At 41.0% G+C, this 18206-nt stretch overlaps 1 protein-coding gene across 6 annotated transcripts in view; it reads left to right on the top strand.

The window, feature by feature from the left end:
* Positions 1-18206, top strand: part of DHRSX (dehydrogenase/reductase X-linked) — a 284280-nt gene that overhangs the window by 166144 nt on the left and 99930 nt on the right. For all 6 annotated transcript variants that reach the window (XR_010022421.1, XR_010022420.1, XR_010022422.1 and 3 more), the window contains exon 6: positions 8934-9141. Coding sequence is in view for 1 of the 6 variants with exons in the window: in XM_063084345.1 (XP_062940415.1) it covers positions 8934-9141 (208 nt within the window). In the remaining 5 variants the exon portion in view is untranslated. The remainder of the gene's footprint in view (positions 1-8933; positions 9142-18206) is intronic.

The following is an 18206-nucleotide window of genomic DNA, read 5'->3' as shown; positions in this document are numbered from 1 at the left end:
TGTCTCCATCTAAGTGCAGTGGAAGCTGGGAAATGTGGTCTGTCTGGCCCCCATATGCATAGCTATGACTCTGTGCCTTTTGATGAGGTGAAGTACCTTCTGGTGGAAAACCCCAGTCTTCACCACGTTGTGAAACCTAAGGCAAAAATCCTTATGTGAAGCTGTGTCCCCAGCTGAGAACCTCAGGAAAGCGTCGCTTGAGAGCTGTGAAGAACAGTTTTATGAGTCTTCGTTGGTGGGTGCATCAAATAGCAAAGAGACCACCTATTCCTAAATGATTCCAAAATGAAGGACCAGTGTTCTTTCTCCTCTGGCATTTCCCATTTTTCTCTCCAGCTTCCATTTAATAAATACTACTTTGCCCCCCTTCATTTCTTCCTGTCGTATCTTCTCTTACCAGTTTCGAGCTCAGTGATCACCTAGGGCAGCATTTGGAGTCTCATTTCATGAACACAATCAGATCTTCAGGTTCCTTGTCCTTTATTGTTTGTGCACCCTGTGAGGTGCTCTGGGAGCCACCTGAGACTTTGCGTAATCAGTTCCACCAGCGTGTTCCACAGGTGTCCGAGGGAACTCTGCCTTGAGACACATACACCAAAACTCAACTTTCTGTTTTGAAAATGGGAAATCCATAGAACAACTCATCTTGGTGATCATTCGACTCTCACCTGTTAACACAGGTGGCTGTTACCTGGATGTCGAGGACAGAGAAGCAAATGAGGCAAGACTGGTCATGGTGACAAGTTAGTGGGACCTCCTGGACTGGGGAGTGGTCTACTGTGCCACGAACGGAGATGCTTCCTCAGGGGAAAGTGGGTGAGTGTCTGGACCTTGTGGCCTTATCCACAAAGGTCCAGATCGATGCCAGGGCTCAGCATGGGCATTTATAGCCATTCTTACTCTGTTCCTTCTAGAGAGTAAGAGCACACTCTTCATGGGTTAATCTCCCTGCAGGAACTTGCTTCTTACCAGCTCACTTCCCGCTGAGGTGGAAGAGTTGCCCTATGGGCATTGGCTTTCCGTCTTCTGTCTTCTTTTGTAGACAAATCCCCATCACCAGGAAAGTGCACATCTTTATGGTGCATACAAAGTTTCTTTAGTTTTCTTTAACAGTGCATGTTTACTATAAGATTTCATGTGTCTGTTGTGAAGTGCCATAAGCCACGCAACCTAGAACAACATAAATTTAGTCTCACAGTTCTGAAGACCAGAAGTTTGGGATCAAGGCATCAGCAGGGTGGATCTCTTCTGGAGTTTCTGCTCCGTGACCTCCTTCAACCTTCTGGTTGTTGCCCGAAACCCTCTAAAATCTTCCTTCATGATTGCATGACATTTTCTCCCTGTGCTTGTCTGACTCTGTCCAAGTTTTCCCTTTTGAAGAGGGCACCAGTCGTATGGGATTAGGGCAGAACCTATGATCTCCTTTTAACTTGATTACCTTTGTAAAAGCCCTGTTTTCAAGTAAGATTATGTTCTGAGGCACTGGGGGTTAGAACTTCAACATATCTCTCAGGGAAGACACAATTTAGCCCATCCAGTAATTGCCGTCACCCATCCCTCCCAGGGTGACAAATTCTTAATCTTTTAAGGAACCCTTAATTTTACCCCGATCTTCCTTTGGAAACTCAGTCATTGGGGTTCTGTAGGCCTAGTCATGCCTCAGTGAAAAAAAGCTGTTTCCATTTGAGTTTCTCAAACTTATTTAAGTTTGGGGCAGTTGTTCATTATTTTATTTCTAAGCATGCATTTGCATCCTGTGAAATTATCATTTATGGAATGTCTGGTGTGAAGCATTGTGTTTTTCAGTATGCTCTCCTACACTGACTTGGGTTTCACTAAAGACTTAGCATGTTCCTGAGATACATTACAGACATCTGACCCACTCGCTATGTTTCTATCAGCAGATATATCAGGGTGTTTGTATAAGGCTGGAATTCATGTGCTACCTGTAATGTCCTGAGTTATTTTGACTGTTTTTTCTTGGTGGAAAAAGCTCAGAGATCTCTCCTTGCTCACAATATTTTCTGAGTTCCTGGTGGGGCGTCTCTACTTTCACAACCATCTGGAATATTGAGCTTAGGTATCCTAGGAAGAATGGAATTAAATCACTTGTACTGTCAAAGGGAAAATGAAATTTAGATACAAATGATTATTTACTTACAGACGTATTAGACACCAGTCATATTTGCTCATTGAAAGATCGGTCATTACCAGATTTGACAAACATCTGAAGGATGTTTATAGTAAACTAGATTATGAGTAGCAGATTATGTTTCCATAATTGTGTTTGCCACTTGATCATGCATTAATGTCTTGGAATGGAAACTTAATGATACAAATCCAACTTATTAATATGAAGTTAACATAAACTCAATTGCCTTTTTTTCTACATAAGTACTTATCAGACTGGATACATAATCAATGCCAATACTACCTGTTGCTCAAATAAAAGGAAGCTGACTAGCAAGGCACTGAGCTATCGCACACATCCACAACAAAACATCCATCAAAGGAGTTAAGGAAAAGGCTTCTTCCTTCTAATAAATTGTAGAAGCCCATCGGGTTAACAAGAAGAGAATGATATTTTATATAATAAGCTGAAAATGGGGAACTCAAACACCATTTTATAAGGTCCAGATTGAACAGCTCATAGTTATCTGGTTATTCTTTCAACAGGAATGCTCATTAAATGATGTTTTTCAACGGTTCAAGGTATTGTTTTGTAAATCCCATAGTAATATGCACAGGCAGTTTTTAATCAAGGGAGTTCACTACAACTGATTACTCCTAAAACAATTAAATTGATACAACAGGCCCCTTGTTTTTTTAGGGCAAAAGAGCGGTAATTACTTTTTCTACAAGATTCTGATACGCAGCAGCAGAGACTAGCCCTGCTGAAAGTGAGCCTAGTTCAGAAAATAAGCTTTCTCATGCTATGTATGTATAGGAAAAACGGTTCAATACTATTTGAGGTTTCAGGCATACACTGGGAGTCTTGGAAAGTACCCCCCTTGCACAAGGGGGAACTACTGTAGTTAAATAATCAATGAGACAAAATAGAAAGCATGCTGATGAAAATAGTGTAGGACAAAGTGCACCAACCCAGAGGGAAAAGCCACCACTAAGTTAGGATGGAAAAAAAAAAAGTCCCACACAGTCTCACACACACACACACACACACACACACACACACACACACACGCACACACACACACACACACACACACGCACACACACACACACACACACACACGCACACACACACACACACACACACACGCACACACACACACGCACACACACACACGCACACACACGCACACACACACGCACACACACACACACACACACACACACACACGCACACACACACACACACACACACACACACGCACACACACACACACACGCACACACACACACGCACACACACACAATGTCATCAGTAGCTATATCTGGGCTTGCGGGGAGGAGTGTGAAATCACTATTGCCTTCAAATTCTTCCTTGTACTTTCTGATTATTTTTTTTAAAACCAATATGTATTTCCTTTATGATAATGAAAAATTATTATCTTTAACAAATTCTCCCAAGGCGTATATCTGATCCTATATATAACATCCCAAATAATATATTAATTACTCATATATTTTTATCCATATATGATATATAATAATAAATAAAATACAGATTATTTTGAGCTAAAGACCATCGAGAACCAGCAGACTCAGAAAAACTTTTTTTTTTTTTTTACCTCCCTCTGACTTCCTGAAATTAGAGGATAAATTTCCCCTTTTGTAAAGGACATTTACATTTATAAAGGAAATCTCCAACTGTAAAGATGTCTGTATAGCAGGAAAAGAGCTACTCCCAGGGACCCCTTTTGTCACCTGAGAGACTCTTATCCAATAAGATAACCCAGCTGACCAGACATCTCCTCCTGTCCCCTTCTCATAACCAACATCCCCACCCAGAAGTTCAGAACCCCTTTTTCCATTGTGTAGCCTATGATGGGAAATAAGCCTCAATCATCTGGCCACCTCTTTAAGCCACACTTTTCTCTGTGAAACTTCTGTGCAGTATTTATATAATGAAAACTGGTTTTTGTCTTGTTAATCTGTCTTTTATGAGTTTGATGTGCAGGCCCAGACATAGAACTTAAGAGGTATAAAGTCCTGTAAAGTTCAGCCATTAAACCTTACACGACTCTATTAAAATGTAAGCCTTACATACATATAATGTGATATATATATATAAAATACACATTAATAAAATACACAATATGTATTAATAAATTTACATAAACATATATTCAAAAAAATAGAAATACGAGGGTGCTCCAAAAAGTTCATTGAAAGATTCGTATTATTTTTTTAATCCTATTTTTCCATAGACTTTTTGAAGTGCCCTTGGACGTGTGTGTGCTTCCACTGTCATATGTAAGAGTAATTTTTTTTTTTTTTTAACGAGGTCACGAAAAATTCACTCAACTGGAATGAGTGACCGACTCTGTGCCCACCTGCGGGAAGCACACAGGTATAATTACTGAAGTGCATTGGGATCTGCTGTGCAGACAGACCCAGACCTTGCAATTCCCTCCGTCCAGGAAACACTGCATACCACTGGTGTAAAATGCAGGTGTTGTGAATCCCAGGGTCCCCTTACCCACCAGAAACCAATGCCACTGCAATTTAAAACACAATGCCTCTTCTCTAAAGGAATGTTTCCGTAAGTTTAAACACGAACCCTAGAATGCAAAAAATAATATTAATAAAATTACTTAAAAAATTAAAATAAACACAAAATCTTTGGAGAATCCTCGCCTGTTCGCTTCACTACATAGAAATGCATATATTGCATTCAAAAATGCAACCCTTCATCTTTTATTCTGTGCACCAGGAAGACAGAGAAACACAGTCGTGTTGTTCTTTCTGCTCTTGGATGGAGATTCAAATAATTTTCCAAGTAGCTAATGTCAATAAATTATGATTCATTAATTTAAAAAAAAATATCTGTATTGGCTCTGATACAGCTTTTTACCCCCATTTATTACAAAAGCAATTTATTTACAGTCCCATTTTGAGACACAGGCAGTGTGGACACCGGGTGAATTTCTTGCAGCTCTGTGTCTCTTTGTGGATTCTTTCTGTTATCGTTGCAATAATCCTGTTGTTGTTTTAAACACCAAGTACTTGTGTCAGTCAGTCCTCAGGGTTTTATTTACACCCCTTAATGGGCATTCCTCCTCTGGACTGTTTGCTTTCATTCTTTTCCATTTCTGCTGTGGGTATTTCTTTATCCCTGGACCCCCTGAGAATCTTCCCTGAAATGACTCCTATGCTTGGACTTTTTACTGACCCCTCCTGCTGTGAAATGTGTTGACCTTTTCTGCACGTAGAATTCCCAGTCTCTCTTCTCTGTGCTACCCTGTAAAACCGTAATTACATAACCCATCCATTGACTCTTGAGGAATCTGCATTTTTATGGTTCACTTTTTTCTTTTTAAAACACTTCCTCTTACCCCCCAGGGAGCTCTGGCAACTCAGAAACAGATGTTTGCACCTTATATTTAAACGACCCTAATGCCAGGAGTAACCTCCCTCCACTTAATAACTCCCTGTTTCCTGGAGTCTTCTCTCCCCTGGGGTGAGGAGACTGGAAGAATGTGCCTAAAAAAAAGGTATCTTGACAGTAATTGGGGGTTTGAGGCTTACGTTGGATCAGGGAGGGAACTTGAGCTCTGAACTGCTCTATTTTTTGGTCTTAATTCCTCCTGCCTCTACAGTATATATATCCAGTTTCTCCACTGCCTTCCTTCCACACCCTCCCACAAAAAAAAGTTATGTTTGGATTTTTTTTTTTCTTTTTGCAAAGTCTTCATCAAGAAGGGACTCCATCATCAGACCTGGGGTTTACTTTCCAGCATACCTTGGGTGTACCCCAGACCAAAACCTTCGATTTTGCACGTGGCTTTTCATTAGAAGTGGCTGTGTGATGGCCACCCCTTGGGGACATGTGGAGTAGGGAGAACAAAGCAGCCTGGGGAAAGGGCAGGAGGGAACAGAGCCCCTGAGGGTGCTCACGGGGACGAGACACGTCTGCACACAAGCACCCGAAGGTGCCCCTTAGGAAAAGGCAAGGGGTGTTTCAGAAAATGTCAGCTGCAAGCCATGGCCTCGTGTGGCAGGAGCGTTCAGAGCTGGGCGCCCAATTCTGTTTCTGTCTTAGGTCAAATGAAAACAGGGGGAACCATCCGGTCCCTTGGGTCACAGAAATGTTTGACTTTCTGTTCCCATCTTGGGCTTTGTTCCTAAGGGGCTGAACGACCTTTGTTGAGAGCATCCTAAAGGGAAGTTGCAAGTGCCCACTGCTCGGATAAGTGGAAACATGTTGAAACCCTAAGAATGCGCACTTGCCCAACTGTAAATGCTGCAGGCATCGTTTGGAATGGATGTTTTGTCAATGTTTAATCATGTATTCAGTAAATCTAATTTTGGCATTTAAATTATGTGCTTTTCTAAACTTTTTAATTTTTTTTTTTTTATATTCCTTAAACACTCTCAGTGAATCTGTCTAGACAGAAAGAGGTTTTTTGTTTGTTTGTTTTAATTCTGTGTTTTTGGTAAATGTCAAACACTGGCGTTACTGAGTTAAAAGATCTACACAGTTTTAAGGATTTATTTTTTTTATTATTTTATTTTTTTAGCAATTTCTAAGGGATTTTTAATATAGTTTTAAGGATTTAGATACATGGTGTCAATTACTTATCAGAAGGATACGTGAATTTGTTCTGCAGGGACACATTCCCTCTATAAATCATTAGGCTAAAGTTTAGTTCATTTATTTCAATTTTCTATTTTTATTTAGTATGAACCTTCCTTCGTAAGAGGCATTGAATTCCACCGATGCCTTTTCTGGATCTAAAGGGATTTCTTTTTCTTAACATTTGAATGTGTTAAACTCTTCCCCCACCCCTTAAGTTTTATGATCTTACCTTTACTTATGTAACCCAAGTTACTTGCTGATATTCAAATATATCTGACGTGGCTTACGTTGAGATACATATGCAATATAGTTTAAACAGAAAATAAAAATCCTTGAAGAAGAAAAATATAAATAGAGCAGTCACCTTGAAATATAGCTGTCATAATTGCATATCAAATTGCCGACCTCTGGGTGTCTTCACAGCCAAGAGAAAAGAAAAGCTTTAATTTCTCAAATACCCCTCAGTGCTTGATTAAAAAGAAAAGTGAAGCTGATTCTATGGCCAATAAACTCTTCCTAGCATTAAATTATTTTAAAAGCTATTGTGTTGATGTGCCTTCAAGGGACATTATATAACCCTACAAATAATAGCTCTTTAAAAGGAGATTTAAGACATAAATATAAAAGTCATAGCCATAACGTATTTACAAGAGCAAAACTAAAAAGATCCAGCTATCTGTGCTTTTGGTGATGGAATTACCCACAAATAAACACGTCCCTTGCTTTTCCACTGCTGTTGAACTGGTTTTATCACTAATTCCGATTATCTTCGAATTTTCCTTTAAACTGCTTGAACCAAGGTGCGAAGAATTTAATACCTGCTTACGCACTACTGAGCTTGCACTAGATGTGAGAAGAATTCGTGATAACGTGGTTATTCTGCCAGATTGTTTGTATGGATGCCTTTTATGATCTGAGACTAATCAAGGAAGCGAGAGAGAGAGAAGTGGTCATTGTACAGGAGGTGAGCAGACCAGCGAGCACAGCATCCGAGAGCATATCGATTTTCATCGGAAATGTGCTAAACTCTTAATGGGGTGAAATACATCCGTGGCTTTTCTTTCCGTGTGTGTGTGTGTGTGTGTGTGTGTGTGCATGTGCACGTGTGTGTGTGTGTGTGCACGTGTGTGTGTGCGCACGCATGTGTGTGTGTGTGTGTGCACATGTGTGTGTGTGTCTGTGGCTGACCAGTACAAGGATCCGAACCCATGACCTTGGTGTTATAAGGTACTTCTAATATCATAAGAAATATTACTGAGGTTGAAAGCATAATGATAAAGCAAGATAACAGGTATATCAAGCCCAAAGAATGCGGATGGAGCTACATGAACATCAGATAAAATTAACTTTAAGAAAGGAAGTGCTATTGGGATGTACAGACTGACTGCCTAATCACAAAAGTTACACTTTACCACGATGCTATCCCGGTTTTCAATACATGCACTTTCTATAAAATAGCCTATGTAAAGCAAAAATTGGGCAATTCTGACATCAGAGTGGGAGATTTTATCAGATGATTCCCAAGCATTGAAAATCCAAATGAGGAAAAAAAATCCAGCAAGGTATAGGAGATCTCAACAACTCCTTTAACATGCTTAAACGAACTGTAAACTAACTCTTAACTATAAAATATAACTGTAAGCTATGAACTATATTTAGTTATATAACTATATAGTTATATGTATTTGTATATATACAATTTATATGTATAATTTATATATATTTATATTATACACCATATTTTATATAGTGTATATTTATATATATTAGTTTATAGATATAGTTTAGATAACTGTAACTAACTATAAACTATAGACGTCTGCTTCCCACAATGGGACAATACACAATTTTTGCAGAGAGACAAGGACAGATGTACACATAATCTTAGCAAAGACGCCTCAAACCATAAAAAAAGCATCCACGGGTTTTGAAGAATGGATAACACAGTCCAAGATTTCTGACCCCAGTGCAATTAAGTCACGAGTGTGTCAGAAACAGAAGAACCTGAAAAAGCCGCACACCTGGGGAAACTGGACAATGAACTGGGAAAGGGGCCGTGGCCAACAGGAGGGGTTGCAAGTGGACGTGGCCTGGGGCGTGGGCTCTGGGCAGAGGGGATGTGGCCACGCAGGGATCAGCCTCTGACCCCTTCTCCTCTGTCTCTTGGCAGCCACTTTTACTCACGCCACGGAGCCTATGCCCAGAGCAAGCTGGCTCTTGTGCTGTTCTCCTATCACCTCCAGTGGCTGCTGGTGGCCGAGGGAAGTCACGTGACTGCCAATGTGGTGGACCCCGGGGTGGTCAACACGGATCTCTACCGGCACGTCTTCTGGGGCACACGTCTGTTCAAGAAGCTCTTGGGCTGGCTGTTTTTCAAGGTAGGCCTCCTCTGGTTTTTCGTTTTGCTGTTTCTGCTTTTGTGACCCATGGAAGCCACCTGCAGGTTGCGTATTTGGTGTTTGGTGCAAAGACTGAATTCTCTAATGGAGCCTTCTCGCCCTAACACCCTGGTTGTCCCGGAACTCAGTGGGTGACCCCACGTAGTTTCATGATTGAGCCACAAATGACTCTTCTGCTGAGCTTGAGATGCTGTTGGTGGCAGCTCCTGCCTTCTGGGATGACTGTCAGCCCTTCTGATGGGATACCAGCCATTTAGAAATTGCATAGGGTGCCACTTGGAACCGTAAAGGAAGAGAGATTTGTTATATCAACACAGACTCAAGTGTAAACGCCACAGGGGGCTTGGGGCCTAAAATCCCTGATAGCTGAGATACGAGGCCAAGCTGTAGAACATACCCCTATGTATTCAAGGAGTCGCTGGTATTTTCCAAAAAGGAAGAAATAGATTTTGGATCACAGGAAAGTGAGAGATTTTCTGCTGCTACCAAAGACCCACATAATGAAAGTATTTCTGAACATCAACTTCTGGTTGATTTTAGAACGCAGTTTCTGCTTTCGCGGTTCCCCGCGACCCTGTGGAGGGGTAAGATTATCTATTCTTCCCATGTCATGTTCATGGCTGAGGACCCGTTAGCAAAAGACAGATTAACAAGAGAAAAGCATGAGCATTTATTTAATATAAGTTTTATGCTCTATGGCAGACTTCAGAAACAAAGACCCAAAGAAACAGAGAAACCTGTGTATTTTATGCTAAGTCTGATGAACAGTGAACAGATGTGGAGAAATACGATCGGACACAGGGCTGTGACCTAATGGTCATCAACTGGGGGACTTAGCAAAGGCCTGTGTGTTCAGAGTCTCCCCTGTGTCCTGCGTCTTCAGAGACGAGGACGTCCCAATCGTCCAGGTGTAAGGAGGGGGACCTCCCCAATGAGGGTCTCGTGACCCACTTCAGGGGAGAAGGGTAAGGAAAGGCTAGAAGAGAACTTGCTGCTTCTAGGCTTTTCTCAAATTCCTTCAGCTTAAAATATTTTGGGATAGCGTGTCTCACCAAAGTCCTTAATGGAACCCAAACTGACCTTGCTGAGCAGGAGGGGATTTTTCATCAGCTTGTGCCATTTTCTCAAATGCCAAGGTGCCACATTTTGAGATAGCGTGTCCTGAACCCCTTCACCTGACTATCTGGCCTGTTTATTTTTCCAGATCACCTTCTAGATAATTTGCAAATTGAGGAAAACTCAATCTGTGATAAGCACACAGTGTTTATTTATTCCTTCCCTCTTTTTCGGACATTGAGGTTGCTGTTGGCTTTGCACTGTTTGTATAATCAGCATAACAAAAATTAATTGTGAATGGGTGTTGGGGGGTGTGGATTTTTAAATCAACTTTGGGAGCAATGAGGTTTCAGTGTCCTGTCTGACACTGGGTGGTCTCTCCCGACGGTCCTGCCCTCCACGATGTTTTCTAACTTCTCTGTGCATTTTTCCTTCCATGTATTCCTGATTGTTTTATGAAGTTTTGACGTTGATTTGTTTCTCTCTCTTACGCACAGGGGTTTTAAAAATTGTGGTCTATGAATACAACAAAGGAAAATATTTGAGAGTCAATAATAAAATGAGCACGTGGACCATAGGGGCAGAAAGGGGGTGGCCCCTTTCTTCTTTGTTATTAGGGTCATGGCTGACACCCCTATAAGAAAGGCAGCTTGACAAGACAAGAGCAAAACAAATTTATTTAATCATAGTTTGCATGACGTGGCAGCCTTCAGAATGAAAGCGCATACATTCAGGGGAAGCTATCTCTGACTTTATGCTTATGTTGGACAAAGCCAGGACGGCATGTAGAAATACGACTGCACAAAAAGGGCATGATCAAAGCCGATAGACTGAGTGGGGAGACCCAGCCAGCTCTGTGTTCAGATCCCTCTTGGCCTCTCTGTGCAGCGTTCCTTCCTTGTGGGTATGGGGCTGGACCCCTCTGGAATGGGGGTCTTATCACCTACAATCAGACGACGTAGGTCAGAGAATTTCTTTATGGACAACTCTTACACAGAAAGGCAAGAGAAAGTTTGAATCATGTTTTTAGGTTTTTGGCTGGCTTTGGGGAAAGGGATTCTGGTGTGTATAACCACCTTGAGGGGTGGGAGACAAGAGGTCAGGGGATGGTTGTAGAGAATTTGCCTCTGAGACTGCTCCTCAGGCCTTCGCTTTTGGGGTACCCTTCTCTGAGCCTCAATGTCCTTCCCTAAATGCACCTTGCTTCCTCCGAAAAGATGGAACCCCTATTTCTAATGGTTTGTTACCCATTCTCTTGCTTCTTCTTATAAATTTGCCCCACACATATGTGTCTGTAATAGTGTAGTTTTGCATTTCTTCATCCACGTGTAAGCAGAATACGATCTGCTTTCTTTGCTTAGTGTATTAGTTTCCTGAAGCTGCCTCAACAAAATACTACAAACCTGGGGGAGAGGCGGTGCTGAAAGCTACGCACATTTGTCTTCTCCCGCTTCTGGAGACCAGAAGTGTGAGATCCAGGTGTGGCAGGGCCGTGCTCCCTCCAGAGGCTCCTTCCTGCCTCTTCCAGCTCCTGGTGGCTCCAGGCGTCCCTGGGCTTGTGGCTGCATCACTCCAGTCTCTGCCTCTGTTTTCACATGGCTTCTTCTCTGTGTCTGTGTCTCTTCTGTCTCTTGTGAGGACACCAGTTGTTGGATTGGAGTCTATCCTCATGCACTATGACTTCATCTTAACTAATTATATTTGCAAAGACCCTATTTTCAAATAAGGTCCCATTCACAGGTATAAGGCATTAGATTTTAACATGTCTTTTTGGGGAAACACAATTCAACCTGCAGCACTTACTATTAAATATCTGAGATCTATCCATGTTGACACATGTGAAAGTAGGTTATTCGCTTCCATCCCTGCGTAGTATTTTTTTAAATTAATTTTTTGTTGAAACATATTGATAGTACATATTTATGGGGGAGAGAGCTGTGTATCAATACATGCATACAATGTGTGATGAACTAATCAGGGTAATTAGCATGTTCATCATTGCAAAACTTAATTATTTCTTTCTGATGTGAATTTAATGTGCATAGACAATTCATTTTTAATCCATTCTCAGAGCAAGAGACGTTCGGGTTATTTCCAGTTCTTTGCTGTTACCAGCAGCATTGCTGTAAAGTTTGCTAGGCACATCTCCCATCTCCATGGCTTCTCCTGCCTCGGTTTCTCTAGGGAATATAGCACACAATGGCATTTTAAGGTTATAGGGTTTTCACATGCCCACATTTTCTGGAGAATTCCATGTTGTTTTCAAAGGCAGTTGTGCCCATGTATACTCCACAAGCCGAGTATTGGGATTTCCAGCCTTCTAGGTGTTTTCCAACACTTCTCAGCCTTGGACTTTTCAATTTTTGCTATCTTTTGTCAGGCTGTCAGTCTCTTAATCTTGGAGCATGTGAAATAGCAATCAGTGAATTTTAATTTGCATTTCCCTGGTCCAGCATCTCCTCATTTAATTACTTCTCACTTAGTCTTTGCTTCGTTGAAATGCCTAATGGTGTGTCTTTGGCTGTTTGTCTGTGGGTCATTTAGTCTTTCTGTTGGCAACTCGTAGCCCATCTTGATTCTAGTTGCTATTCGTTTTTTGGTTATGTTGTTGCAGATATGTTTTTTCATTGTATTTTCTGATTCAAAGGTTAGATAAGAAAGTAATTGATTTTATAAATTATATCATTGGCACCGTACTATTTCTAATAGATTTTCAGTCTCTCATTTTTTTTTAGCTGGATGATTATTTAATCTGCAAATGCTGGTCATTTTGCCTCCTTCTTTCTAATATGTGTTCTTCTCTTTAAAATTTTCTTCTCTACTCCACAGGTGATACTTAGTAAGAAAATTAAATAACAGATTGTGTAGGTGGCCCCAGTGATCTTATTTATTATTTTGGGAAGAAAGTACTTAATGTTTCTCTATGTGAATACTTCCATATATTATTATTTCATTATTGTACTTTATTATATACTATTGGAATATCATTCCCCTATTTTGCTTTTAAAAATAAAATATTGATGTTGAATTTTACAAAAAAAAAAAAAATATCTTCTCTATTGAGGTCAGGGGAAGGCAAACTATGCCCCACAGGCTGGCCACTTGTTTTTATAAATAAAGTTTTATTGGAACACAGCTACATCCATTCATTTACATATTGTCTAGGGCTGCTTTTTTGCCACAATGAATAGTTGCAACAGAGACCAGACGAATGTGTTCATTATCTGTCCCTTTACACAAAAAGTTTACTGACCTATTTAGAAAGATGATTATGTTTTGTTGCCTTTAATCCCCTGTTTTGTTAACATGTTTCAGTATGTTCCCTAGAACTGGACAGTCCCACATTTCTAGGCTGATTCTTCTTGTCACTGTGCATAATTTTATAATGTACCACAGGGTTTTGTGTCCCAGGCTGTAGTGGATTGAATTATGTTCCCCCCGATCTCATTGAAGCTTGAATTGTGTCCCCAAATTTTGTGTATTAGAAACTTAGCCCCCACTGTGACTGTTAAGAGGGTGGGAAATCATGTTACGGTTATTGAAAGGTGGAGCTTTGAAGAGGTGTTTGGATTGTAGGACTGTGCAGTAGTGAATGGATTAATAATGGTGGTCAGAGGTGTGGTTCTGAGGGCTTTAAAAGAGGAAAGAGTCTCTCTCTCTCTCTCTCTCTCTCTCTCTCTCTCTCTCTCTCTCTCTCTCTCTCTCTCTCTCTCTCTCTCTCTCTCTTTTTCCTTCCACCGTCTTGCAATGTGAGACCCCTGGGTCACTGTCACCACCACCAGATGGCCCTTGGACTTCCCAGCCTCAGAAACTGTAAGCAATAAATTTCATTTTTCTTTATAATTACCCAGTTCCATGTGTTTTGTTATAAACAACACAAATGGACTAATACACAGGCATTTCATTGAGGACCTCTGGAGGGTTATTTATCCAAGAGCTGCAGATTTCCTTTCTGCATGATCTGCTCTCTTTGTCAAATCTGGATACTAAAGTTTTGATGGATTTGTTGAAAAAGAAAGGGAACATTAAGAAGTCTGTGTTTCCATTTCCCCTCATTACATTGCAGAATTAGCATTATAGTCTAATCATTAGGAAAAGTACCTCCTTTTGAAAATTGGAACGATTTGCTTTTGAAAACTCCCAGGGTTTTGGCATTTTCGGAAAAATAGTTCCAAGTCAGCTTTGAACATTTCTTTAATGCTTACTGCTTTGTTGAGGTTTCTACCTCTTCCTGCGTCAGTTTTGAAAGCTTTACCCCTTAAATAATTGTCCATTTCATCAGGTTTTAGATTTAATGAGCATAGTTACTAATTCTCTTTTCTCGTGGTTAGTCTTCCCTGCAGTGCTCTTGAACTCTCTAAGGAAATCAGCTTCCCCACGCCACCCCGCTCGTTTTAGAGCTTAATTAACTGTGTTACTTTTCAGTTCTCTTCCTTATCAACTCATCTTTGATTTTCTAATTCCACAAGCAAAAGAATTTAGAAATTTTTGTCAAATGTTAAGTTCTCTCACTGGCAAAACATCAACCTTTGCTTGTATTAAATCCTTATTCCCCGGTGAGTCGCTATGAATGACTTCAGCATCCAAAGAGACCATTTACTTTTGGGTTACTTTTTAAAATATCAACGTTAACCACGTGAATTATTTTTTAGTCCTTTAATCATCATCTGCAAATTTGGATTTAACAATAACCCCAAGGCATCGTTTGTGTTGTGATGCCTTTATGTATGAGAGAGAAACTTACAAAAACTTTAAAATTTGTATATTAGAAAAAGATTCAATAACATGCAAATGAAGTAAAAATGAAGTTTTTAAATAGGCTATAATGCCATCTTTGTAATCCTAATTGTGTGTATTATATATGAATTATTTACTTGTGTGTGTGTGTGTGTGTGTGTGTGTGTGTGTTTATTGTATATAGACTTCAAGGACATGCCCAGTGGTCCTGGGGAGAATCTGTGTGATTTCTGTGTTTTTACATTCTTTTATGTCATGCAAGGGCAGTGTTTTACATCACTGTAAAAACCTCTGTCCTGTGTCTCATCAGAAAACATGAGCTTGATTCCAAATTCAGGGCTATTAACCTGCGCAAACACTTAGTGCCTGGAGAAAAACTGGGAGGTTCATACATTTATAAAGACAAGGGGATTGATGTGTTTTGTTTTGTTTTACCCACAAATCAAAGTCATCCTATATGTCTGTGTTGTCTCACATGGTGTGTTTAGGTGTTTTTTCTGTGTGCTCGACTCTTCTGTCAGCTCCATGCAGGCAGGCGCTTTGCGTGTTCTCTTCTTTACGCGTCCTTACATTAGTGTCCAGGATGGAGCAGGTGCTCAGCAGATATTTGTTCAATGAATGACTGAATAAATGAGTGAGTGACTGAGAGACACCAGACCAGCAAAGAGGCTGGCCTCTACTTAGGGAACCGGAGAAGGACCCCATGGGTCCTTCATGTCTTCAGAAGCAACATCTCCCAGGAAAGAAAGTTATTTGTGAATTTTTGCCAATTTACATTTTTGGGGTACTGCTATCATCTGAATGTTTGTGTGGCCCCCAAATTCATTAATGTCATCAAAGATGCCCACATCCTAATCCTCCTCTGGTGCACAGAATAGTGTCCCCAAGATGTCCATGACCTAATCCCTGTGTGGTAGACAGAATAATGTCCCCAAAGATGTCCAGGTCCTAATCTCCATGTGGTAGACAGAACAATGTCCCTGAAGATGTCCACGTCCTAATCTCTGGAACCTGTTAATGCAGCATTTTACATGACAAAAACACTTTGTGGCCGTGATTAAGGCTCTTAAGATGGGGAGTTAATCCTGAATTTTCCAGGCGGGCCCAAGGTAATCACAAGGATCTTTGTACGAGGGATTCAGGTAGGTCAGAACCAGAGAAAGAGATGTGAAGACGGAAGTCAAGGTGTCGGGACTCCTGCTTGTATGTAGGAGTTAGAGTCCACAAGCCAAGGAATGCTGCAGCCTCTAGAAGCTGGAAAAGAGAAGGAAACAGATGCCCACACCTGGATTTTAGCCCAGGGAGCTCCATTTTGGATTTCTAACTTTTAGAATTATAAGACAATAAACGTGTGCTGTTTTAAGCCACAGTGTGTGTGGTGATTTGTTACAGCAGTGACAGGAACCTCATACACTCCCTGCCTTGCATCTCGGCTCTCACGACAGTTATCTGGAGCCTGGTGGGGCTGGAGAAGGCAGAACTTTGGGAAATGTTGACATCGAGGTGTGTTAACAGGGTCTCTACTTAGAGATGCCACCGTAAGGGTGTCTGCGGCTCAGAGAAGAATGGGGACAGATATTGCAATTTCAAATATGAAGGTAGGAAAAAGGGTAATAAATTCAGCCCTGGGCATGGACTAGGGGTTCGTAGCATAAAATCAGAGAAAGGAGAAACTGATGAGATTTTCCATGACCCTTGAAAAAACAAACAAACAAACAAACAGAATCTGGCCATTCTATGCAGCAACTAACTCCTCTCTCCTGTTTTCCCTGCTATGCCCCTTATTTTTCTAATTTGTTAATTCCGGATCATAATTTCTCATAACCTCGTTTTGAAAATTGCTAACATAATATATGTGAAAGCATTTCCAAAACTGTAAAACCCTATGTAATTATGTCATTAGAAGGCATTCATCCCTCCCTCCAACTCTACGTGTTTTGAATAGTGCTCTATTTAGGGTGTTTTCAATCCTATCGTCTATTCTATTTAGTTTGCATTCCATTTTTTTTTTTTTTATTAATGCATTGTGCCCAAACATCCACCCACTGCCTATTGTAAGCTCCACGGTGGCAGGGGCTGTGTTTAAAATTGCCTCTCTTTGCCCCGAGGGCTGACACAATATTGGTGAGCATTTAATAAACATTTGTCATATGGAATTAAATTCAAATGGCTTCTGTTGCTTCCAGCTCCAACCATCTCCAGGACTCAACAGGGTCTTCATGCAGACGCCACTGTAAATATACTGAGTTCTCTCCCCTGGCTCCCAGCAGGTGTCTGGGCTTTCAAAGACTCCCCTGCCTCTGTGAAAACCAACACACCGCACTCTTAGGTTTGGCTCCACATTTTAAAGCTCTTCTATCCTCTTACAAGTCTCCAAGGATTTTCACTTTTTTTAAAAGCTGTAGATAAAATGGGATATGTCATTTATGCCCCAGGGAGCATCATTTACAGAACCATCTTGTGTATTCAGAGACCGACTTTCATTTCCCAGCATGTGGCACCCAGAAAGCACGCTTCCTCATTCTGAGAATGTTCTGGAAGACAGCGCGTATCAACGACAGCTGCACAGGGGCAGATAATTAGATTTGACTGTGAAGTTGCTTTTCTTGGGCCTCAGCGAGGGGTTGGCCAAAGAGGAAATGTTTTAGTCTTTGTGGGTCACCTATGGTCTGCTTTGCTTTTGCTTTTTCTTTTCTTTTTTTTATATACGACCATTTAAGAACCTAAAAACCATCCTTAGCTCACAGGCTGTACAAGAACAGGGACAGTCTGGATTTGGTGCACAGAGTGTGGTTTGCAGATCTGCACAGAGGTCTAGGTGAGTGTTTCTCCAAGCACAGTCCATGGGCCAACAGGTAATTCAGATGCGTGCTAACAGTGAGGCCCCCTGATCTGGACATCAAGACTGAAACATCTGGAGCCCCCAAAGAGAGCTGTGGATGAGAAAGGACAGGTCAGTCATTCTGGGCTCCATTATAAATCCCAGGAGAAATGATGTTGCTTCAGGTGTTTTGGTGTTGTTGTTTTTAAACCAACTTGGCAAAAGTTCACTTCGGAAACCACCACCCTGAAACAAGAGCACAAACACTAACCTACCTTCAAAATAAGACTTTGGGAAACAGAAGGGTATGGTCAGATGATCTTATTCTCAGCAAAGCCCTGGATTCTGTAAATCGATTATAGGAAAGAGACAGAGACAGAGGGAGCAAGGGAGAAAGAAAGAAAGGAGCAGTAGGAGAAAGGAGACAGAC

This window comes from Cynocephalus volans, chromosome X, assembly GCF_027409185.1.
Source record: "Cynocephalus volans isolate mCynVol1 chromosome X, mCynVol1.pri, whole genome shotgun sequence".
In the NCBI taxonomy this organism is placed as follows: Eukaryota; Metazoa; Chordata; class Mammalia; order Dermoptera; family Cynocephalidae; genus Cynocephalus; species Cynocephalus volans.
The sequence above is the reverse complement of the archived record's forward strand: the minus strand, read 5'-3'. Positions and strand labels throughout refer to the sequence as shown.